The sequence below is a fragment of the Abramis brama genome (assembly GCF_963993115.1).
Source record: "Abramis brama genome assembly, chromosome: 17".
Taxonomy (NCBI): domain Eukaryota; kingdom Metazoa; phylum Chordata; class Actinopteri; order Cypriniformes; family Leuciscidae; genus Abramis; species Abramis brama.
Genome location: NC_139979.1, coordinates 3,969,438 through 3,995,659, shown reverse-complemented (window position 1 = coordinate 3,995,659; position 26,222 = coordinate 3,969,438). Strand labels below are relative to the sequence as shown.

Sequence of the window (26,222 nt, the reverse complement as noted above, 5' to 3'; positions counted from 1 at the left end):
CTTTATGAATAATTAATTGGATGGTAATATCATGGTGTTAGATGATAACAGAGTTGACATCTCCTCAACTGAGAATCATAATATAAGCAGTTGGAGACACGCCAACACATGCATGCCAAAATATGTAAAATAATATAAGCTCATAACAAAAGTCTGTAATTCATTAATTAAGCCATTTTTCTCATGTTCACTTCACTTACTCACGCGGGCATATTCAGATTAAGGTGACAGCGCGCGAGCCAATCATCGCGCGGCGCCTGCTGGTCCTCGAGCGCGCTCTCCAGCGCGGCGCACACACTCACGCGCGGATGACAGCGAGCGTCGCGTCGCGTCTCTCAGTCCCACGGATGTCTCATGTAAACATGTTCTGCTAGACACTAACAGAAAGAAGAAAACGACGGAGACATCATTCAGGTGAGACTGTGTTTCGACCATTCTAGCAGCGCGTTTCTCTCATACCATCCGATTTAAACGCATTTGAAACGCAATTGATCACGAGCGTGTTTATGTTTTCATAATTTTAACGTTACCTCAAAAACAACCCGAGCACATTTTGTGCTTCATTTTTGACCGTTGTCACGGAAGTCCATTCGATTTGGTTTCGTTTTTGTTTTGTTGCGCAATTCTGTGCTGGTTTTGCTTTGTATTCGTCGGTATTGTTGCATGTAAGGATGCAGAGCTGCAGTTACATGCATGAGATGCACAGTGTTCATGACAATAACAATGATCACGTGTTTCATCATGATGCTCATGGTGAGTTTATATAACGCTTTTGTGATGCTGGAAATGTATAGAGCTGTTACATAAACGCTAGTGTATGAGTTTCGATTAAAAGTGTAGAATCAAACGAGATGAAGAACGTAATTCTGTCTGTCTGTCTATTGTTCTGTCTATGTTTCTGACTATCATTTCATCCACCATCTGTCTGTCTGTCTATCTATCTATCTATCTATCTATCTATCTATCTATCTATCTATCTGTCTGTCGTTATGTCTATGGTTCTGACTTTCATTCCATCCATCCGTCTATCTGTCTGTCTGTCTGTCTGTCTGTCCATCCATCCATATATCTATCTATCTATCTATCTATCTATCTATGCATCCATCCATCCATCCATATGTCAAATAAAGTATGTTTGTGTATTGACATATCTGAGTGAATTTTAACATTGATTTATTTGAGGATTGTGCGGTTCAGATACGGAAAAAGGCTTGAGGTTTTTCATTTGATCTCCCATCACAGTTGTTTTGTCCATATGTTCATAGATTAGCTACGCCTGACCAGAGGACGCAGCCATTCGCTGAGTTTGGCCCAGATTTTTCAGTTCTAGGTTATGTTGTTAAAAACACTGACTTTTGACACCAACTATTACCCCAACATCCAAAACACACGTTAAAAGTCAAAGCCTTAAAACATGGCCTAGACTGCACACCTGACATGTCATAGTCTGCATCATTAGTGCATTGTTGCAGAGTCAGTGTACGTAGAAATTGCCATGCTGGAGATTCAGTGTGCATTCAGTTTGAGAGTGTATAAGGACATGCAATGAGAAAGACATGTCTGTATAAATGAGGAACGGGCGGCGGGTGATGTAATGAAAGATGTAGTTGACCCGATCAGTGGCAGCAGGGTGATTTGGGGCCATCTCTGAACGTTTGTGAAGCAAACGGGCACACGCCACACACACTCAGACATCATGGAGACGTGTTTGTCTGCGCTAGATTTTCTACATTTACATTTATGCTTTTGGCAGAAATTTTTATCCAAAGTAACTTTCATTTAGGGATGCACGATATATCGGCCACCATATCGGTCGATATATGTTCATTTTTAATGTTATCGTTATCGGCCCGATAAGAAAATTTGGCCGATATATTAAAGCCAATAAATAATGGATTATTTCCTTCAGCTGAGACACTTCAGATGCGCACTGTTCACCATTAAGGGTTTGAATTGCTTGAAATAACTTCAAAAAGGAAAATACAGTAAAGTGCAACATATGCAGTCTGTCATATAAGCTACATAACATTATAATGAGAACATCATAATTGTGTGCTTGGGACATGGCTGTTAATGGTGACTTGTTTTGTAATCAGGATCTCCAAAATTATTAAAAAAATTGGATTTATCGGCCAATATATCGATTATCGGCTTTTAAATATAAAGAATTATCGGTATCGGCCAAAATGTTCATAGCGGTGCATCCCTACTTTCATTGCATTTAAGGTTTTTTTATAAGTTGATGCATTCTCTCTAGACATTAAACAGTCAAGACATGTTTGTTATTGCATTATTTTTCAGTGGAATTTTTCAAACTGATACCAGTTTGGCAGTGTTAACCACTGATTTACCTGTGCTTATCTGTGCCCTCTTCCTGTTTCTGCATTACATCATATCCTGTTTCTGTCCTCAGTCCATTCTTGTCAGTCTTTTTATGTTGCTGACATTTTTTGAATTCCATGTTCCTTTTTTGCTGATATAAATAGGTTTTTTTAGTTTGTTTAAAATAGGTCAGTTTATTGTCTGAGCTCTCATCTGTGCAATGCATGACCAGAAGGCGAATGCATATCATCATCATACGCTCCACCAATCACAGATTCTCCTGAGGCCTGTGCGCATGCAAAAAAGCATTTCTCCTTCTCTGACGCCTCCATCATACTCTGTTCTTCTCTGAAGTTCACAGAATTACCTCCAGCATTAGACGGCAGCAGATGTCTGGCTTGATTGCTGTGTTATAAAAGCATTCAAATTGCACTCAAAATTGCATAGTTATGGTTCCATACAGTACATCATATACAATAAACATGATGAACTAAGAGATCTCTTATAATCAGTCATTAGCCGTATCAGTTTTATTACATTAATGATTGCAGAAATTTTATTGACTGGGTGTGTTCATGTGAGTATTTTAAGGAACCCTTGTTATGTTGACTGATATGACAAATTGATAATAGTATTGGACTTGACTGACTCTTTTTATATAAAACAATTTTTTATCACAGTAATTGTTTATATATATATATATATATATATATATATATATATATATATAATGTATTAAAATCTTGTGAGATATATATATATATATATATACACACACACACAATCTATAACTATACAATCTATAATATGTAAATACAATTACATTATACATTTTTTATTTAAATCACTGGATTATAAAAAGAAATGATTGTACATTTATATATACTGTTTATATATTATATATATATTGCTTCATGCAATTTGATTGTAATTATATATCCTATATTGGAATTATTTAAGTTATTTTGATAATCCAGTGATTTAAATACTTAACGAATGCAATTTGATTATTTTCTCTCTTTATTTGTAACTTGATGAAAAAAAAAGCACAATATCAGATTATATTCAATGTCAAATTAATGAATACACCAACCGTAAACAACTAAACTCCCAAGGTCTTACTAGTTTTGATATTTCTATCTCGGTCACTCTTTTTTTTTGCATGAAAGATAAGAATGTTATCTTTTATTGTCACTCTGGCCAGCTAATGCCAGCGATAGTGGCGATGTCACTGACGCGACCGTGTGTATGTAGTACACTAGACTGCACAATGGGCCCATAGAGCTGAATGACATGATTGAGAGTGATTCATAAAGGTTTGTTTCTTTGTTGAAAGAGAAGTAAAACACAACGCTCTTGAATAGGGACATCTTCAAGTGGATTTTGAGGGTCCTCTTGTACATTGACTGTACTTGAGGAGTTCACTTTGGCCCTACAGAGCTCTTCTGTCCGACCATAAAGACAGATTCATCTACTGTAGCCCATGTGTCCCAGTGTTACGGCCGTGTGACGTAACCTCTCTGTCTGGATTGGGACAGAGGATACTGCTAGTGCCGGTCCAGACTGTGTTGTATAACGATTGACTTAGTGGTTTAAAACATAGAAAAGGAGAGAAAGAGCTGCTTTGGCTTTGTAGAGGTGTCATGACATTGCACTATGGGAGCTTCTGGGAGGTGAGCATTCAGCGTCTGTGAGAAAATGATCATTTTTACAAACTTAACCATTAGAAATGCTGTTTAATGTTGGTACAAATGTGTAATTGAGGTGCACGTGAGCAAAATCACGTGAGATTAGTCTTGTGTAGTCAGACTTCACATGATGGATATCAACAAATTGCAGGTTATTCTGACCAAGTACCGCCCACTCAGACAGGAAGAGACCGTCTGACGTGCAAAGCGACCAATCACAGTTGGTTTTGGTGTTTTGGTGCAATTGTGGTTTTGAGTCTTTTGCTTTGAACTCGAGTGTTTTATAATGTGAAGATGTTTCTGCACTGATTCAATCATTTACTTTCTTACTACATGATTCAAATCAAACTTTTTTCTTGAGTTCTTAATGCAAATGTTATGAATAATCTCATATTTTGCTTTGTGTTTGATTTGAATCACATATAGGAATTTTTTATATACATTTTAAAAATACTTTTTTATTGTATTTTGATATCTTTAAATCTTGCTCCTTGAAAGTTGAAAGTAAGTGTGATCTAAACAGCGTGAGTGAGTAATGGTAAAGCATCGGCCCATGAGAGCATATTGAAGGGTTTGTGTTTAATTCTGGAAGGTTACATCATGAAGGAAACACTTATTCTCATCCTTGTAATGTTTGACCTGAAGCAAACTGTGCTCTAGAATAACTACTGTGATCTGGTGGTGTTTAAAGTGTAATATCAGTCATTTTCAATCACATTAATGATTTATACTGTATCATGATGTAGTTATTTTTGTTGGAAACCAAAATGTTTTTTTATATATATTATATAATCATGAGGTAATGCCTATTATTAGTAATCCAGAGAATAATCAAACCTTTTTATTTGATTTATTTACTCTTTCTATTTGGACCTTGATGGACTCAAACCAAAGGATTAGATGAATCAGAGCAAATGAATAAATCAAAATTAGCTTCATATTATAAAACACTTGAGTTCAAAACAGTCAAACTAATATTATTAGGGGTTCAAGCATGAAGCCATAAAACTGATCGTGCAGCACAAACTTTAGGCCTAAAGACTTGAAACTTGGTCAGATGGTAGTAGTCTTGCTCGCTACTCAGATACAAGGACTCAGCCAAATCCACCAATAAACACTGTATTTTCCAATGAAATCCTCGGCTCAAGACAAAACGTATATCTCCAATTTTATTTACACCATTAAAATCTTTCTGCCATTTTGAATTTTCCAAACTCTTCATAGTCCGTTTGTCCGATTCACTCGAAACTTGACATGCATCATCTAGAGAACCCCCATGGCAAAAAGTCTAAAAGAATTTCGATTGGTGATTCACGCTCATGACAGAACGCCAAAACGTCCAAAGTAGGCAGGGCCACTTTCACTAAAATGGCTATTACTCTTTAACGCTATGAGATATTTTCACCAAACTTGTTATACTTATCACAAGCTCATTCTGTGGTCACACAAAAAAATCTGCAACGATTCACCACTTGGTGGTCCTCTGCTGCCATCTACTGGTATAATGTTAATTTTGTCATTCTACTCACTAATATAGTACTTTTCACAGGTTTTGCTTTTGCATTCATTTTTAGACATTATAAAATCACTGTTATAACATTTACAGTCACGTTTTGACAAAGTTTATCACTTCATCCTTAGGAATCAGTTTTGACAATTGTGCCACATTATGATTAATGTGAAACCTGAAAATGGTGTTATACAAAGGGGTCGCCTAGACCCTAACAGCATAGAAGGTCTTAAAACACTTGAACCCTGTTAGTTGCTACTTGCAGCTATATTTATTATTATTATTCCTACTTTGCTTTTCTCTTTGTTTTTAACCAGTTAATAATCATGTTCAATACAAAACTACTATTGTCATTTCAGCTGCATCAAGAAGCAAGAGGAGCGAGTCAAAGTGAGCAACACTGACGTGGAATCCGAGCGCTGGATGGGCAGCAGAGGGCAAAGGTCAGACTAGAGATGCTAAGCTATGTCAGACTTCTACACAATAAAAGTATGTATTTCACTCAGTGATATGGAAATACATGCTCTTGAGTATATCTAAGATAGTACACTGGAAATAAGTGCAAACATAAATTGAATTGGCCACAACATAAATAGCCTATGTCATTTTGGTGATCAAAGATGAGTTTTAAGGCATACAATTATTGACTACAGGGGGACTTTAAAGTTAATATAATATATTTTATAAATTATGTGAATTTGAATAGATTTCATGTGTAAGTAAATAAATGAAATAAACAATAAATAAAATAAATAACAAATAAAAAACAACAAGTGGCATTTCAGACATTGATTATTAATATCATCTAATGTTCCTGAAATCTCAGCTGAAGATTAAACAAGATGGCCTTAACTGATTTTGGATGGGTAATGCTGAACTGTTTGTGGACCAGCTGGCTCAACTGGTTATTGATGCAGCTTGATCAGCATAACCATGATCAGCATGAAAGTTGTCATAACATGAACGGTGTAATATGGATATACAGACATACTACGGTATATAGACATAAAAAGTATTTAGACACTTAATCATGTCTAAATGTCTTTGCATTAGATACAAACCATCAAATCAAGTGTCATTGATTATGAAAAAAGATGCACAAACACATTTTTCAGTAATATTAACCATTAAAATTCACATTCTTTTCCAGCAACATGGAGGAGTTTAAAGTTCAGACCGCCAAGCATCCTGTACCCAACAGTTCGCCCATGAGGCCGCACAGTGAGCACTCGAAAGAACAAGCAGCCAAACGCCTGTCCTCCGCATCCAACGGCACGAGCGATGGAGGAGCGGGCTGCAAGACGCCTGTGGAGATCACTGCGCTGGAGGAGTCATTCCGGCGCTTCGCTATTCATGGAGACACGCGAGCCACCGGGAAAGAATTGAACGGCAAGAACTGGTCCAAACTGTGTAAAGACTGCGGCGTCATCGATGGGAAGACCATCACACTCACAGACGTGGATATAGTCTTCTCTAAAGTCAAGTATGCCATAATCTGCACCACTTTTACACATTTAGGAGTAGAGTTACGGAAGTAAAAGTCACATTCATTTTCTACACAGAGAAATATATTTTTTATGCAAAAGGCCCGTTCACATCAAGGTCGTTGACTGTAATAATAATGATAAAGATATATACAATATATATCAATATACAATATATATCCAATAAAGGAACTATATTGTTGGAATCGCTTTCGGAATAATTTTTTCCAGGTGATAAAAATATCAACAGCCAATCAGAATCCATCCTGCTTTAAAGAGCTCGAGCATTTAAAGCTGCAGACGACAAAACTGCTGCATGCTCTTATAAACAGCATTATTTTGCGTTGGATGCTAATATAGTTGTCTTTGTAGTTATCATTCTTGGTGTGAATGTGCCTTAAAAGTGTTCTTAATGCAAATCTAATGACTTGATACTCACAATAAGATGAACTTATACTGTACTTATTTAATACTGATGAAATATACAGTACCAGTCAAAAGTTTGGAAACATTACTATTTTTAATGTTTTTGAAAGAAGTCTCTTATGCTCATCAAGCCTGCAGTTAAAAAACAGTAATATTATGAAATATTATTACAATTTAAAATAATGGTTCTCTTTTTTAATATACTTTAAAATGTAATTTATTTTTGTGATGCAAAGCTGAATTTTCATCAGCAAGTACTCCAGTCTTTGGTGTCTTATGATCCTTCAGAAATCATTCTAATATGATGATTTATGATCAATGTTGGAAACAGTTGTGCTGCTTAATATTTTTTTTTATAACCTGAGATACTTTTTTCAGGATTATTTGATGAATAAAAAGTTAAAAAGAACTGTATTTATTTAGAATAGAAATCTTTTGTAACAATATACACTACCGTTCAAAAGTTTGGGAACAATAACTTTTTTTAAAAAAGAAATTAGTACTTTAATGCGTTAAATTGATAAAAGGTGATGGTAACGATTTATATTGTTAGAAATGTTTTTATTTTGAATAAATGCTGTTTTTATGAATAAATGCTGTTAACGTTTTACTCATCAATGAATCCTGAAAAAAGTATTCCAAAAAAATATATTAAACAGCACAACTGTTTCCATCATTGATAATAACTGAGTATCAAATCATCATATTAGAATGATTTCTGAAGGATCATAAGACACCAAAGACTGGAGTACTTGCTGATGAAAATTCAGCTTTGCATCACAAAAATAAATTACATTTTAAAATATATTAAAAAAGAGAACCATTATTTTAAATTGTAATAATATTTCATAATATTACTGTTTTTTTTAGTTTTTAGTTTTTTTAACTGCAGGCTTGATGAGCATAAGAGACTTCTTTCAAAAACATTAAAAATAGTAATGTTTCCAAACTTTTGACTGGTACTGTATATACAAATAATTTCCATCTGCCGCCTTGGATCACTCACTTTGAGTTTGATGCAGTGTATCCTGGAATTGCATTTTCTATGTAGCACACATGCTATGCTTTCTTCGATTTTGGCTAAAATGTTGTGCCTCAAATGCTCACGAGGGTCACGATTATGCTGTCAACCAATTGGATTTTCTCGGTGACATCTGGTATAGTGTGATGCATGCATGAAAACAGCACAAACACTTACGAGATCTGATTTGGGCCGCGATCAAATGTGGCTCTTTAATTAAAATAAATCCATGTCATGACCCCTTTAAATGAGGAATATTATGACGTTCCTTCGTTCCCAGAAAAAAACTCAAGACTACAATGGAGACATTTCAGGGAGTTCAGAGATAGTGGCACTGATATAGAGAATAACTCCCACTGGAGCGACTTTGTGCTTTATAAGTTTGCAGACATTTTTCACACTCAAACAACAACATTAAAAAAGAAAGTTAAAAATGTAAAAAAGCATAATAGGGCCCCTTTAACAACTGGGATAAAAAAAATGCATATTAGATTGGTGCAATAGGCTTTAAAGTGTAGGAGTGCAACTGTAACAGTAACATATTTGCCTTTAATCATTGCATTCATTTTTGTTCATGCATATTTCTGAATATACAGTGAAGAGGAGTCGTGCTGTGTTGATATTTCTCAGGCTCATCCCCCACAGCCACAGGCCATGATGGCTCATGCTGAATAACCCTGATGACTGCAGGACAGAAAGAGTCATCGCTGCTTCAATAGGGACTGATTTTAACGATGTGCCCTTAATATAGAGCACCGTAGACACACTGATCCGTTCAGTTTGAGATGTTTAGAAAACACTGCACGAGTAGGAGAAAGAATTGATCAAAATCTTTGTACTATTTATTCAGTGAGGAAATTCTATGCCTTTTATCAAGAGATTCGTTTCACCCAGACTGAGAGAGAATAATAAAGATTATTCTGCCTGATGGAGTCAGAACAAGAAACGTGAGGCAGAAAGAATGAATGCAGGCAATATGCATTTCATTTAAAAGAAAAGTGCAACCAAAAATGAAAATTCTGCCATCATTTACTCACTTTTATGTCATTCCAAACATGTATGCTGTTATTTTTAAACATTTTCATAAACCATCTGTAAAGCTCCAAAAAAGACACACACAAAAAGAAAACATTAAAATGTCAAAACAGTAGTCTAAACAACTCTTGCGTTATATTCTAAGTCTTGTAAAGTAAGCAAGCAAAATGCAAGTTATTTCAGTTAAATATGTTGATAATTGTATTTTATTCTAAAAGTTTTTCTTGCCCTCTTTGAGCTTGATTGCATGAGCCCGAACACATGTGCAGTCAGTGTGTGTGTGTGTGTGTGTGTGTGTGTGTGAGTTTGTTTTCATGACAACTGAGGACATTTTTATGATAACACACCTGCAAATGAGGACACTCGGGAAAATAGGTGATATATGAGGACATTTTGGGTGTCCTCATTTTTCAAATGGCTTTAAAAACATACTAAGCAGTGTTTTTTTTTAATGTAAAAATGCAGAATGTTTCCTGTGATGGGTAGGTTTAGGGATAGGGGCAGTGTAGGGGGATAGAATATACAGTTTGTACAGTATAAAAACCATTACGCCTATGGAATGTCCTCACAAATCACATAAACATGGCTGTGTGTGTGTGTGTGTGTGTGTGCAGAGACTCAGGCCAAAGATCAGGATTGAGCTTAAAAGGGACGCTGTAGTCGATCAGCATCACAGAACTAAAGACGCGTGTTTCCTTTAATCAGTGTGGCCCATGACAGATTAAAGCCCCTCATGAGTGCAGATTCATCTTAATGATGCTTGATAAAGCCTTGCCGCATTTAAAACTGCAGCACAGCAATGCAAACACTACAGCACTCCCCTGTTCAGCACATAAGACCACATTATAGACTAATAGACATGAAGAAAAAAATATTAATTTGGGTCGTCACTTTAAAATGAATTCTTCATGTGTTTTTGTGTTAAAATGTTTCAATAAAAGCTAGTCAAAAGTTCAGCATATTAGAACCATACTAACATACATTAAGATAATACAATACAATATACTTTATTGTCCCCTTAGGGAAATTTGTCTTCGGCTCAGTGTATGCTGCATTTCCAGAATAAATAATAAATAAATAAATAGATAAGAATTTATAAATTAAATAAATTCTAAATCAATCACAGAATAAATCAATCACATGTATGTATCTCACCTAAACAATCCATACAGTGGAGCAAAACGTGTGTGTGTGTGTGTGTGTCTGTGTGTGTGTGTGTGTGTGTGTGTGTGTGTGTGTGTGTGTGTGTGTGTGTGTGTGTGTGAGAATATCAAACTATACATATATACACTAACTCCTGATCAACATTTTGGAATTCATATATATTTATTAATTATGGAATATAAGGATTATTAATAATTGAGTGCCAATAATAATTAAGCAGCCAATCAGCATATTAGAATGATTTCTGAAGGATCATGTGATTTAATGATGCTGAAAATTCATCTTTGATCACAGGAATAACGTAAATTACATTTGAAAATATATTCACATAGAAAACAGTTATTTTAAATTGTAATAATATTTCACAATATTACTGTTTTTACTTTTTTTTTTTTATCAAATAAATGCAGCAGAAGAGACTTCTTTCAAAAACATTAAAAGTCCTTTTGACCGTTAGTGAATGTAGGGTTAAATATATCTGTTTATGACTATGTATGCATGTAAATATGAAAGCATTCAGTGCATACGCATAGTTTAGAGAGGGAACAGCGCTGAATTTCTTAGCTGACATTAGGCAGCAGTGAACAGTCGGAGCGCTGAAGGATCGCACAAACAAAACGAAGTCAAATTAATTATAAAGCCAAAGAGGCATGTTTACCAAAGCTTGTTGCTATGACAGCAGGTTGCTGGGGGAAACCACAGGCTTTATGGGGCTTTGTTTAGGTTCTTGGTCACCATGGTAAAACTGTTTGTGTTTGTGTTACTATGCACTGTTTTACATTGTTGCTTTATGGGTCGAATGCACCCGAGTCAAAAGGTGAATCCTGCTTTAAGCTCAGATAAATCAATTAGTTCTGCTGATTTTTGGTGACCAAACACAGAGCCAAAACTGTTTATCATACACACATAAATGAAAGACCGTCGAGTTTAATCGGATGCTCGGCCCTTGACAGCAATAAAGCATCTCGTCCTCTTTAAAAGTTGATTAAAAGTGAATTTGAGTTTGCTGGCCGTGTGTAATGACCCAAACGCTGGAGCTCTCAGAGCTGACATGTTTGTGTTATCGCACACGGCTGTTTACACTGCGTCTGTTCAGACGGAGAGCATGCCGCGCGTTCAGAGGCCTTTATCGAGGCAGCTACCACGCAAACTCAAATGTATATTTCATCCATTTACTCGCCCTCAAGAGGTATTATTCTGATGTTAAGCAGAAGAGGTTTGGAACATGATATTTTCATTTGCATGTGTCACTCTCAGACAGACCGGCCAATCAGATCTAAAGCATTCCTCATGTGTTTACAGAAGCTCTTTTAATCAGGTCTTGCAGGTTTGTGCTTCGCTATGTGTTTATATTTGATGCCACAATATATACTGATGAATTTATCATCTATTTGTCTTTGCTTTATGTAATTGTTTTCTAGGAACAAATCTGGCCGCACTATTACATACAGCCAGTTCAAAGAAGCGCTGGCGGAGCTGGCCAGGAAACGCTTCAAAGATAAGAGCAGCGAGGACGCCGCCGAAGAGCTTCACAAACTGATAGAAGGAAAATCACCCGTTATATCTGGAGTGACGGTAAAGCCCGGAGCAAAAGTGCTGTTCTTTCTCTACAATACACATTTATATTCGGAAACTTTGAAATACTAGCACTTCTCGTGTTCATTGCCACTTTAAAGGGGTGGTATAATGCCCTTTTCACAAGATGTAAAATAAGTCTTTGATGTCCTCAGAGTGTGTATGTGAAGTTTTAGCTCAAAATACCCCACAGATATTTTTATATAGCATGTTAAAATTGTCAATTTATGAGGGTGAGAAAAAACGCACCGTTTTGTGTCTGGCCCTTTAAATGCAAATGAGCTGCTGCTCCTGGCACAGGGGGCGGAGCTTCAAGAGCTTGTGTCCTTTTACCTCACACAGACATGCACTGAAAATTTCAAAAACTTTTAGCCTTTTATGTTCAAACTGGATTCAGACAATGATGGAGAGACTCAAGAAGAAGTGACAACATGTAGAATGCAACTAGATGTTTCTGAATGGTTAGTTGATGAATTTATGTAGCTTATGTGTAGTTATCTTCTAGTCATTGATTAGCATATTCTGTCTTGATAATCTATAAATCGTGTTCCGGGGGCGGGGTTTATGTAAATTTTAGGGTTGGTGATGTCACTAACCCGGGAGGAGTGTCGTGTAGTCTCTACCAGCCGTTTGTTGTAGTCCTTAAAAAGCGATTTCTTTAAAAGCAAATATCTCCCTTTGCTTTGAACTTTGAGCGTTGTAACTTTGCAGATGTTGTTTATGCTCAAACAGCAACATTACACACTAACTAAAGTTAGAAAAGTGAAATCATAATCAACCACCCCTTTAAGATGAATCACTTGGTGTATTCCTCACTTGTAAATAATAGTATCCTGTTTTTCTCAAACTGGTGGGAAATGACTGAGGTGCCCTTGAGCAAGGCACCTAACCCCTAATCGCTCCCCGGGCGCCACACAAAGGCTGCCCGCTGCTCTGGGTGTGTGTATCCACGTTTGCAGTGTGTGTGTTAACTACTCACTACTCTGCTCCTAATGTGTGTGCATTAACATTAACTTGGATGGGTTAAATGCAGAGGTCAAATTCCAAGTATGGGTTACCATACTTGGCCGTCACGTGTCACTTTCACTTTCACTTATTTCTTTAATAATTTATTTTTAATGTACAGTATGTGAATAATTAGTGTTTACAGTTAACTGTATGCTAATATCTAGATGTAATAATAGTGATGATTTAATGAGTTATTTTTTAATTAAATGAATACTTTTATTCCACAAGGACGCATTAAATTGATCAAAAGTGACAGTAAAGACATTTATTATGTTACAAAAGATTTCTGTTTCAAATAAATCCTTTGAACTTTCTATTTATCAAAGAATGTTGAAATAAATGTATCAGGGTTTCCACAGTTCAGTATCAGAACTGTGTTTAACATAATCATAAACATAATCATATTCTAATAATAATCAGAAATGTTTCTTGAGCGGCAAATCATCATATTAGAATGATTTCTGAAGGATCATGTGACACTGAAGACTGGAGTAATGATGCTGAAAATTCAGCTTTGATCACAGGAATACATTACATTTTACAATATATTCACATAGAAAACAGTTATTTTAAAATGTAATAATATTTCACAATATTACTGTTTTATTCTGATCAAATAAATGCAGCCTTGGTGAGCAGAAGAGACTTCTTCAAAAACATTACAAATCTTAAAGCAAACTTTTAAATGGTATTGTACATGTGTAAGTTTTCACAATGTAATCTTGTTCTTCCAGATCCATTGTTTTAAATGTCAGAAAATGTTCATTATACTGTTGGCGTTTTAGAGGAATAAAACTCCCAGAAAAACTACAGAATAAAGAAAATAATGAGATAACTAAATGAAGATGTTTGGGAGAACTATTCCTTTTCAAAGTGTCTTTCTCTTTCTCGACACAGAGAGCCGTGGCTTCTCCGACCGTGTCCCGTTTGACTGACACCACCAAGTTCACCGGATCGCACAAGGAGCGTTTCGACGAGACGGGTCGCGGGAAGGGGAAGGCGGGGCGCGTGGAAGTGGTGGACACGTCCGGATACGTCCCTGGATACAAGCACGCAGGGTCATACGAGAAGAAGATTCAAAAACCTCCACAAAAACCCATGTGAGATTCTCCATCCAGCAGTGAACGCGAAACCCAACTCTAAAGCACAAAGGGATTTTTGTCATTTTCCAATTGAGGGTATGTCTTTTTTTTTCTGTGAATAACATTGAGTTTATGTTCCTCTTCCTTTAAGTGTTTTATTACTTTTAACTGGAACGCTGTTTACATCCAAACACTGACGTCACCAGCTGGTACGTTCCTAACAAACACGATGATGCCAAGAGAAAGACAATATTGCACGCTGTATTAGTGGTTTTTGCTGATAATCCGTCGTAAATATTGACATTAAATGCATATATGAATATTTGGCATTTGTGGCTTCTCTTATGATGTGATAGAGTCAGGCCTGAAATATAAGTTACACGCAAACGCTTGAGCAATGCAATGCAAGTGCATTAACCCATGGGAAAGTTTCCTTCAAATGTTTGTGCCATTAAACAATTTGCATTATAATAGCTTGCAAAACTAGAACTGTGGTCACGTATTTTATATTTTCCACTTATATTTTAATGCATTTGGCAGACGCTTACATTGCATTCGAGGTATACATTTGGTCCGTTCATGCATTCCCTGGAAATCAAACCCATGACGTTGCTAGCAGCATGCTTGTAAAGTATGTTTCAGGCCTAAGTTAGAAAAAAAAAACATTTAAGTTTGTTCGATAGACTTATATTTAAAGGGGTCATGACATGGATTTTAATATGTTCCTTGAGGTTAACTTAAAATGTTAGTTTTTTGAACAAAAAACAAGTATATACGCTGAAAAACTATTATTTTGAACCTTCATTCTGACCCTCTCTCTGATCAGTAAACGCCTCATAATTGGCTAACGTCATTGCATAGGAAACGGTAGCAACGCCCACTTGCTATTGTATGCGAGATTTTGAGAACATTATCATTTACAGAACATTTACAGACAAAGCATTGTGAAATAATTCACTTATGTTTTATGATGCAGCTGCTGTCAGATCCAGTACAGTTGTAGCTTCATCTGTCACAGAAGTTTCTCTCCATTACACTGCGCCTCGCTGACTAAACAAAATGCTCCGTACAAACATATAATGAAGTCTGTACAGAAAAAAAAAACAAAAGAGCTGTTTAGCGAAACTGCACACGCATCTGTATACCATCCAGTGTAGGCAAACGTCAGCCGTTAAGCGACTGAAGGCCAGTGGGCGGGGCCTATGGTGCGATGATGTATAATCATTCGTCGATGTCTTGCTCTGGAGGCGGGCATATGCAAATCTATTTGCCTGTGTGATGTCACAGATCCCTCATTATTCAAACCAGCTGTTTTGGAGCAAGATTAAATGCTTAGTTTATAATGATGAGGATGATTTAAACTATGAAACTTGCTGGATGTTTTACTTGTTCAAAGACCTTTTTATATGTCAAAAAAAAAAAAGGCAAATTTGATTTATCATGTCATGACCCCTTTAAGTAATTTGAATATATTCGTTGCTTTAAAAACTGACTTGACGGGGGGTTTTTCTGCTTCCCCATTTAATTTACTTGTACCAAGATCATCTAGATGTAAAATTTAAACAAAAAATCGACTGATTCTGTTGGATTTCATGTATATTTTAAACACATCTCTATGATCTATAACTGAATGCAAAAGTCCAACCATCATAAATTGTTATTTGATGCATAAAGAATTGACCGCTGGTGCTCAAGATTGTATATCTAGTTGTTTGGTCGATGTTTTTGTAGGTTTGACAAGTTAATGGCATAACTATGTATTTCTGATTCTATAATGGCATAATATGAAACATTGCCTGTGTTTTAATTGTGGAATGATTAACTATATTATGTAAAAGGAAACACCATCAGCAAAAGGTTCAGGATTTTCTTGTCATTTCCCTATTTGCTCTACATTACAATATCTTTTACCAACGTTATCATACCTCAATACAGACTGAGTAATGTCAAACCAGCAGGGCTTAATGTCCTTTCAAAACTCCTCTGCACTGTAAAAAAATATTTTCATTATTTGTTATCACAACTTTTAATCTTTTGTCAAATCAACTTAGATAATTAATGTGGTTCAGATAACATAATATTTTGAGTTTCTAGTTATTAAACCAATCTCTTTGTTGTATTAACTCAATTTTTTTATTTCAATGAACTCAAAATTTTAAGGCAACCAGGTAACTTACTTTTTTAAGTTAAACCTTATCTTAACTAAGAGCTTTGAGCAAACAAAATGCTAAAAACAATATAGAAGTTTCTAATGATTTTAACACGTAAAATCAGACTCGCACAGAACCTGCAGCCCTGAATCAAAACAGTTTGTTATTCGTTTATGAATTATTTAGGCTAATCTGATAATCTTTCTGCCTACTCTAAACTCTCAATTAGCACATTTGACCATATTTTACCCCAAAATCAGCATATAAAACACGATTAAGTTTGCAGATTCTGCCTGGAGCCAGTTTATCAGCAATAGATCAACCTGCAAATGAAGGTATTGAAATGAATTTTTGTATTTTGCTGTGGATTTTAGTTTTGAAAAGCACTGTTGTTATATTTAACATGTCATATCAAGGCACTTTGCTGTGAAGTGTTTCTGCCTACAGAACAATGTTTACAAGAGAAGTGACATGCTGTAACTAACGCTGGCATGGCATAAGTCTAAATGAATACATTCCCTTTACCATAACTAGTGTTCTGAATTATTTATAAACGCACTGCCATCTGAACACACTGGACAAGATCCAACCTTCAGGGTTCCCACACTTCTGACCAATGACTTTTCCATGACCGTTCCAGTCATTCTGTGAAAACTGGATGTGGATTTTTAAATAATGATCGTTCCGATTCACTAATGAATCATTCTAACGTTCCAGAGACTAAAGACAAACGACTCAAAAGAATGATTCGCTCACAAATCGGACCTCACTATGGCTTGCGAACAAGATTTACTCAATGCAAAAGCAATATTTATTAGCTAATTTAATAGTTTAAAACAGAGCTAATTTTATCACTATATTCATAATATACAATAAGAACTTTTTAAGACTTTATGACGACTTTTCCAGACCTGGAAAACACAGATTTAAAATTCCCTGATATTTTACGTGATTGTGGGAACCCTTTCGTAATAGATGAAATTGTCCACGTCTATGGAGAGAAGGGACGAGTGAGAGTGTACAGACGTATTCTTCTACAGAACATCTATTTTCAGATAAGAAAAGTGGCTATGGATCATAAATGTCAAGCTCTCCTGCAGGTTCTGCTCAGAAAGTGACTCATATTTATGATAATAAACCACAAATAAGTATACATGTTGACGTATTTAACGTACGATTTTAATGTTTTGTGTGCTTAATGCCAAATACTGTTAACCATCCATTTTGAGGAACAACACTGTCATATTTTTTAAATAATGTTTTTTAATGTTCTACAGTATCCTGATATGCATGTCATATAGTGATGGTAAAATGATTTTAACGTGTAAGTGTTTTGTAGCATCGTATTGAATAAAAAAACAAATTGCCTGGTTCTCATTTATTTCATTTATCCACATGAAAGCTCAAAGGAATGGTCTGTATATACAAAACACTTCTCTGGTCGAACAAACACATTTGCACATAAGATGTGAATATGTGATTGATTATTGGATGTAGGAATGTACAGAGAACATGCTGAGACTCTTTATAAAACAAAAGGCTTTTACAAAAAGAGGTATCAACATCTTTCAAAGGACAGATTTATAATAAATTAAAATGTTCTCGATAAATGCAGATGTCACACAGTCTATTGGAAGCACTTTCTTCATTTGCACCAATCAGCTCATTAGAGCCTCTTCCAACTGCTGCAGCAAACGCTCATTTCTGGCTATCAAAGACCTGCAAAAAGAAAAAAAATGAACACAATTTTTGTGGTTTTACAGCTGTGTTGCATTCGGATCACCTTGACACCCACCTGTAGCTCTCATGCGGGTCATTCGCTCCGTTTCCATCTTGAATTGAGTGTCTTTTCTCGTTCAACTCCTCAGGGACTGACTGCTCTCCTAAAAACCACCAGCACAAATATTATCGAATCCATTTTATTTCAACAACTCATTTTTAGTATTGAGGTACTAACCTATGGAAGCTTGTTTCCGCCACTGAATAATAAATAAATAATAATAATTGCGACTTTTTAGCTCACAATTGTGATATATCAAGTCAGAATTGTGACTTTTTTTCTCAGAATTGTGAGATATAAAGTCGCAATTGTGAGAAATAAAGTCGCAATTGTGAGATATAAAGTCGCAATTGTGAGAAATAAAGTCGCAATTGTGAGAAATAAAGTTGCAATTGTGAGAAATAAAGTTGCAATTGCGAGATATAAAGTCGCAATTCTGAGAAATAAAGTCACAATTGCGAGATATAAAGTCGCAATTCTGAGAAATAAAGTCGCAATTGCGAGATATAAAGTCGCAATTCTGAGAAATAAAGTCGCAATTGGGAGATATAAAGTCGCAATTCTGAGAAATAAAGTCGCAATTCTGAGAAATAAAGTCGCAATTCTGAGAAATAAAGTCGCAATTGCGAGATATAAAGTCGCAATTCTGAGAAATAAAGTCGCAACTGCGAGATATAAAGTCGCAATTCTGAGAAATAAAGTCGCAATTGGGAGATATAAAGTCAGAATTGCACGATATAAAGTCGCAATTGCGTGTTATAAAGTCAGAATTGTGAGATATAAACTATTCTGAGGTCTTTTTTTCCTTAGAATTGGACTTTATATCTCACAATTCTGACTTTATATCTCGTAATTCTGACTTTATAACACGCAATTGCAACTTTATTTCACGCAATTCTGACTTTATATCTCGCAATTCTGACTTTATTTCTCAGAATTGCGAGATATAAAGTCAGAATTGCGTGAAATAAACTTGCAATTGTGAGATAAAAAGTCGCAATTATCTCTTAAAATGTTTTATTCTGTGGCGGAAACAAGCTTCCATACTAACCTCTGCTCTCCGTGTGTGGTGTTTTCTTCAGGTGAGAGGACAGCAGCTTCTTCTCTACTTTGATAAGCTGTTTCTGTAAAGACACATTTTCCTCCAGCACATTCTTCAGCTGCTCATTAAGAGAAGCCTGCATTAAAGACAAGTGCAGAAATATGACGCATAAAGAGTGAAAAATTAAAGCTCTCGTCATTATTTTCTTCCAAAAGGACAAAAACACCAAAGGCCTCATGATTAAAACTAGTTTTACTATGCATAACCTCATTTCACATTTAATTTCCATATGGATATTCCCATCCACGTGATACTACCCTGTTAACGAGTAAAATGGGCAAAAAAAGAGGTTTAACTCGCATCGAAGAGTCAAAAATTTATTATATTAAATGCAGAAGGACACCATACTACAGACATTGCTAAATTCTCATTGGGGCATCAAGGTCACAAAAATAAAAAATAAACAGGTTGAGAAGGAAAGATGTTAACTCAGAAACAGTGACACTGATAGAGAGAATAACTCTCGCTGGAGGGACTTTGTTACACACTAAAGAAAGCTGAAAATGTGAAAAAGCATGACAGGACCCCTTTAAGACAAAACGATTCAATAATCTTACGATGGACTCCTGCGCCTGCTGAAGCTGAAGTGTCAGTTCTTCAATCTCAGACTGATGTTGTGTTTCCTGTAGTTTATTCCGAGCGTTCAAGGCTTTGACCGTCTCTTTAAGAGTTTGGATCTCCTGCTCTCCTCCCGAAACATCCTGCTCCATCATGCTGAGGATCTGAACCATCTTCACTGGACATCACCGACAGAAAGCACTGGATTAGTGGGAATAGTTTACCAGTTATATGGACTGGTCTTTTACGGAGAGGATCACTTACTGAGGAACGTCCTGTTTTGTTGACTCTCCTCCTTCCCAGACCAGAGCTCCTCCATCATGCTGAGGAGCAACTCCATAGGCTTCCTGTACACACCCTGATTCAGATCAATGAGAAAGTGAACAGTCAGGTCTGTTTGTGTTTGAGGAGCTGCATCTTAGAAAAACAGAGACCGTTAGACAAGGCGAGTTTATTTATATAGCACATTTCATACACTATGGTAATTCAAAGTGCTTTACATAGAAAATAAGCACAAAATAAGTTAATTAAAATTTCACACTATGGCAATTCAAAGTGCTTTGCATAGAAAATAAGCACAAAATAAAAGCAAGGGAAATTAAAACAGTTATAAAAGGAATGAATTAGAGTAAAATGAATTAAAGTAGTAAAAATATGATACATGGAAGAAACTTCTCATCTGGCAAAACACCGGCGTATCTTATTTTGCTCTTACCCAATTCTCAGTGCCATTTGAGTTCAGTTTAGAGTCGAAAGGAAGAATACAGTGCAGTCAGTCGCACGTACAGTGGATACAGTTATAAAAAGAATTAAAAGAGATAAACTGGCGGTGTATCATATTTTGCACAGCTGCTTGTTATACTGTGAGATTATCCCATGTGGATTGTACTATGTCTGTGGTGATCTTTCAACATGCCTAAAAAATCTATTTGGCGTCTCCAATAGACCCGATTTTTCCCTAAAATGGACAGGAGGAGCTCTAGGACTGACTCCTCGGGTTCACTGCCCCATCAGTCAGGTCAGTTACTGACCTTCCGGGGTTTGCGTCTGCTCTCTGATACCGATGGGCTTCTATCTGAGGTTCCTGGGATCTGGTAAGTTAATCTGGGAGGATGTACGACTGGATTTGCTCTGTCTTGATGTTGGTTTCGCCATTTATTGGCTGTGCAATCATGTTCTGCAACAAAATAATGTGAATTATTTCTATTTACATTAACATTTATGCATTTAGCACACGCTTTTATCCAAAGCGACTTAAAGGGATACTCCACTTTTTTTGGAAATAGGCTCATTTTACAACTCCCCCAGAGTTAAACAGTTGAGTTTTACCGTTTACGAATCCATTCAGCCGAACTCCGGGTCTGGCGGTACCACTTTTAGCATAGCTTAGCATAGATCATTGAATCGGACAGGACCATTAGCATCTCTCTCGATATTTTTCCTATTTAAAACTTGACTCTTCTGTAGTTACATCGTGTACTAAGACCGATGGAAAATGTAAAGTTGTGATTTTCTAGGCTGATATGGCTAGGAACTATACTCTCATTCCTGCGTAATAATCAAGAAACTTTGCTGCCGTACCATGAGTCCAGCAGGCGTAATGATATGACGCAGAGCCTGAAAATAGCCATATCAGCCTAGAAAATCACAACTTTTCATTTTCCGTCGGTCTTGAGTACACAATGTAACTACAGAAGAGTCAAGTTTTAAATAGGAAAAATATCGAGAGAGATGCTAATGGTCCTGTCCGATTCAATGATCTATGCTAAGCTATGCTAAAAGTGGTACCGCCAGACCCGGAGATCGGCTGAATGGATTCGTAAAGGGTAAAACTCAACTGTTTAACTCTGGGGGAGTTGTAAAATGAGCCTATTTCCAAAAAAAGTGGAGTATCCCTTTAAAACAGAGGAACAAAAACTTTTAGTCACAGAGAAAAGTAATCGTAATATGCAATATCAGGTTAATAAGACAGCTTATTTAATTCATTTAAAAGTGAATAGTCTGGAACTAAACTTAGACTAGTGTTGAAGTACCCTGTGAAGCTGACCGCGTGTCTGTAGGATGCGGTGTGAAGACGTGTTCTCCTCGAACTGTAGCGCGAGTCAGACTCCTGGCTGAATGACGGCTCTCCACGATGGGGCTCACAAACCTGACTCTCTGAGAACGAACGGGAGCCTCTAATGCTGCAAATCCCAAAAAAAGAAAAGATGATTCCACAGCAATATTGACAATACTGAGCACAGGGGTCGGACTATGAATGTGAAACACCTGGTTTTAGATCACAATAGTTTATTAGTATGGTGAGGGCCTCCTTTTGCGTCAATACAGCATCAGTTCATCTTGGGAATGACAGATACAAGTCCTTCACAGCGACCAGAGGGATTATGAGCTCTTGAGCTCTGATTCTCTTCCAGAACAGTGTCCAGGTCACTATATGATGATGGTGGAGGAAAACGTTTTCTGACTCGCTCCTCCAAAACACCTCAATAATCTTCAGATCTGGTGACTGTGCAGAGCATGGGAGATGTTCAACTTCACTTTCATCTTCATCAAACCCTTCTGTCTCCAGTCTTGCTGTGTGTATTATCATGCTGATACACGGTTTGAACATCAGGTGCTCATGATCCTCCAGAATGGTTCGCTAGTCCTCGGCAGTGACGTGTCCATCAAACACAGTCAGGATTGTCATGATATTGCAGCTCAAACCATCACTGATCCACCCGTGCTTCACTCAGGTCAGCAACAGTCCGGGTGTTCAGACGCTTTAGGGTTTCTCCACACCGTAACTCACACGGATGTGGGAAAGACTCATCAGAGAACGATACGTGTTTCACATTGTCCACAGCCCAGGGGCAGTGAGTTGGGAAGCTGTGGTTTCATGTGTTTTGGATATAATCCGGGTTAGTACCTGGACATCTCTGTCAGAAGCTTCCTCTTGCACCGACAGTTACTCCTGTTGGATGTTTTTCGTCCTCTGTGGTTTAATGGCGACATTAGCCTGGATATTATATCTCTCGACACACAAAGACTTGCTGTCCTGATCACAGATGAACCAGAGACACACACCAACAATTTGTCCTCTTTTGAACTCTGATATGTCTCCCATTATGTTGTGCAGATTGCAGTATTTCATGTACAGCTGTGCTATTGCTCTGCTAATTCAACCTTAACACTCGGCTCTTACTGATGAATGTAAATCAGTGAAGGGCTGCACATATGTAGGCGTGAAACCTACAACACTATATTGGCCAGTGTTTCAGTTTCATTGTCAAACCCCTGTACAGTAAAAGGTTAAACAGCAAATCACTTGTACAACAAAAGTGAAATAACAAAAAATATTCACCATTCTTATAATCCGAGCCCTTGGGAACAGATTCCTACATGACGGACAATAAAATAAATAATTAATTTAATTAAATTAAATATATATATATGATAGCTGAAATAGTAATTGCTAATAATATTGAATAGACAGAGATGCACCTGATTTTGTTTTGGCAACCTTTCACAATCAGAATCATTGATTAAATGTATGATATCAGATTCAGATGGATTTTCTAAAAAAAAGAGAGAAAGTGAGAGAGAGAGAGAGAGAGAGAGAGAAAAACAATTGCCAATTACAAACATAGACAATATGTACACAAACAGTAAAGTTTTACTCTCATGCATTAAACATGGTAAAGCACTGGTATGCGATTTGTCTATATTATTTCTCTGTATGGCTGGGTGATGTATTAAATATTACTATAATAACTATATATTGGAAATAAATACTGTTTGTATTTCAGCTGCAGCAGACTATACTGATAAAGCAAGCTATTTATAGAGTGAGGTAAGTGTGCAGTATTTACCCTGTAACAGAAGAGGGCTGCACTCGTTCTCAGAGCGGACGGAGAGAGTTGGAGGTCTCTTGCTATTCCAGGTCTTGCTAGAAACATCATTGAGTGCAGCTTCCTCATTCCCGTCTAGAAGCGACAGCGTCTTCATCACCTTCTGCATCGCTTTTATTCTGAGCTCACTACTTCTGCAAAACAGTGGCTTTATCAATGACCTCTGAAAACTAACTTTTTAATAACTAAAAGTTTTAGTTTTGGTTAACAATAACAACACTGCAAATACCTGCAAGTTGTGTCTTGTATTAAGACATGTTTCTTATGATTAGTGTCTAGATTTGCCTCTGATGAGAAATGCATGAGAGCCGCCTTTCTTTCTCTGTCTCGCACTGGATAATCATCTATAACAGAGAGAGAAACAACATTTACACAGTCAAAACATTGATTTGCTTGATTTGGATATCCCGACATAGCCCGACACAGAAACACAGAGAAAAGAGATGATGTACCGAGTTTGCGGAGTCTGGTCATTGCATGGACCAGGTACAAACGGTAGTGCGGGTGTCTCTTGACCACAGGATTCAGACGTAAATCCAGTTCCTTCAGATTCTGCAGCTTGTGCAGGGAAAAGACGTCCTGTAGAGACGCCAGTCTGTTGTAGTACAGATTCAGTCTCTCCAGCATTTCCAAATGCTCAATCCCCTGCAAATATCAGCATGACAGATATGCAACAGTGTTCACCTTTCTGTACGTTTAGATTTACTGTCAGTGGTTGCTAATAACAAGTACTTTTACAGTCAATTAGAATTCACTTTATTTACACACACACACACACTAATATATATATATATATATATATATATATATATATATATATATATATATATACATATATACACATATATATACATACAGACACACACACACACATACATACATTATATATATATATATATATATATATATATATATATATATATATATATATATATACACATACACACACATATAAAAACAAATGTTTATGTTAGATGTGATTAATCGTGATTAATCAATTTGACAACAATATATATATTTGAATATATTATCTACATTAGCTACTGATGTTTCTATGATATACCATAATCGTTAATGTTACTATAATGTTAATGAATTAATAAGGAAATTATAAAGTGTAACAAAAGCAAATGACTAATTGTTGATGTTGTAAACTATATTAATATTTATTTATATATGTTGATCTTCACCTGAACTGTAACCAGTGCATTATGTGAAAGGTCCAATGTTTTTAGACGCACAAAGTTTTTTAGGGATGTTCCTAAATGAAAGATTTTCCCTTCATATGTTCCTGGGAGAGTCAATGATCGCACATCCGCTGCAATAAATTATTTAAAATATTAGTTATATATTAGACTATATATAATGTAAATAACTATATATTTTTGTTTACCTAAGCAACTGTGTTGAAGGTTCAGTTTCTCTCTGATCCATTGCTCTGTTATGGTCAAACCATCTACCGCCATTGTTTTGAAGCTTTAACTCACACTGCGCATGCGCAGCACAAAGTGTCGAGAACATAGACTATGACTGGCTTATGAATATTAAATACGTAATGCGAAGTAGGCCCGCCCACCTGATTTCAAACAAACAGAGCCGTTGAGAGAGTCTGTTGGTGAATTAGCCAATCAAACTGGGGTAAAGACTTACTTCATAAATATTAATTACGCATTGAACGTTTGAGGGTTACCGAGCAACAGTCAGCCACTAAGATTAATCTTTCGAGGAGGACGCCGTCAAACTACACTAGAAATATATTTCATCAACGGACAGTTTGAAGTTATGGAAATATTAATTTAACAGATCAGGATTGCGCTGGTAAAGTGCTCAACTGAGAAAGTGTGTAAAGAAATGTTTGCGTATCACCCTCTGGTGGCAAAACAACGCCAACGCGGGCCAGTTTTTCCGCAAACCACAAATAATGACTGCAATTGAACATGAAAATTGTAATTCAAAGCATCCATATAAAAAACATTTTCTGTTTTCGATCTATGAATATATGAGATGCTGCGCGTGATCTTCAAAGACAAGCAGAATGCTTTTAAAACAACTGGATGTGAACATGTATCAATATATTATATAATTCGGATTATTAATATGTATTTTGATTCTCAAAACGGTATGAAAATGTAAAGAATATCGAACATTACCACTCGATTACTTTGTGTCATATTGTTTTACCACAAGGGGCGCTAAAAGGCACAGATCCCATATTGAGCCACATTCAATTCTCCGCACGTTTTGTATTATTTTATAGTCTAAAAGGTAGCCTATAATTCTTTAAATGACATTAAATGAAACTTCTACAAATTTATTTAGTAACGACATCCTTGTGTGATCACAAATTACTCTGATTGGCCCATTCTGGCCTGCGCTGAGAAAAGTAACAGATGACACGTGACCTCCGTGTGCTTCAAAAAAATACCA

General features: G+C 36.3%; 2 protein-coding genes across 5 annotated transcripts; one reads left to right on the top strand and one right to left on the bottom strand.

Moving 5' to 3' along the window:
- The first annotated feature begins 216 nt into the window (after positions 1-216).
- tppp (tubulin polymerization promoting protein) lies at positions 217-17,837 on the top strand. Of its 2 annotated transcripts, none has more exons than XM_084089437.1 (5): positions 217-414; positions 5,880-5,963; positions 6,671-7,003; positions 12,072-12,225; positions 14,131-17,837. In XM_084089437.1, exons 2-5 carry the CDS (start codon positions 5,944-5,946, stop codon positions 14,335-14,337), a joined length of 714 nt encoding a protein of 237 aa, XP_083945563.1. In that variant the 5' UTR covers positions 217-414; positions 5,880-5,943; the 3' UTR covers positions 14,338-17,837. The 2 variants fall into 2 exon arrangements, with proteins under 2 accessions (XP_083945563.1, XP_083945564.1); XM_084089438.1 differs by having other exon boundaries at positions 5,880-6,009.
- cep72 (centrosomal protein 72) lies at positions 17,829-25,289 on the bottom strand. Of its 3 annotated transcripts, none has more exons than XM_084089434.1 (14): positions 25,189-25,289; positions 24,986-25,113; positions 24,248-24,440; positions 24,025-24,139; positions 23,757-23,929; positions 23,389-23,462; positions 23,249-23,282; positions 21,939-22,088; positions 20,937-21,082; positions 20,170-20,263; positions 19,905-20,083; positions 19,297-19,423; positions 18,261-18,348; positions 17,829-18,184 (listed from the first exon to the last, which is right to left on the bottom strand). In XM_084089434.1, the coding sequence occupies exons 1-14, from the start codon at positions 25,259-25,261 to the stop codon at positions 18,124-18,126; spliced, it is 1,635 nt and encodes a 544-aa protein (XP_083945560.1). In that variant the 5' UTR covers positions 25,262-25,289; the 3' UTR covers positions 17,829-18,123. The 3 variants fall into 3 exon arrangements, with proteins under 3 accessions (XP_083945560.1, XP_083945561.1, XP_083945562.1); XM_084089435.1 differs by having other exon boundaries at positions 23,757-23,926; XM_084089436.1 differs by lacking the exon at positions 24,986-25,113 and having other exon boundaries at positions 25,189-25,282.
- Between the last annotated feature and the right edge of the window lie 933 nt (positions 25,290-26,222).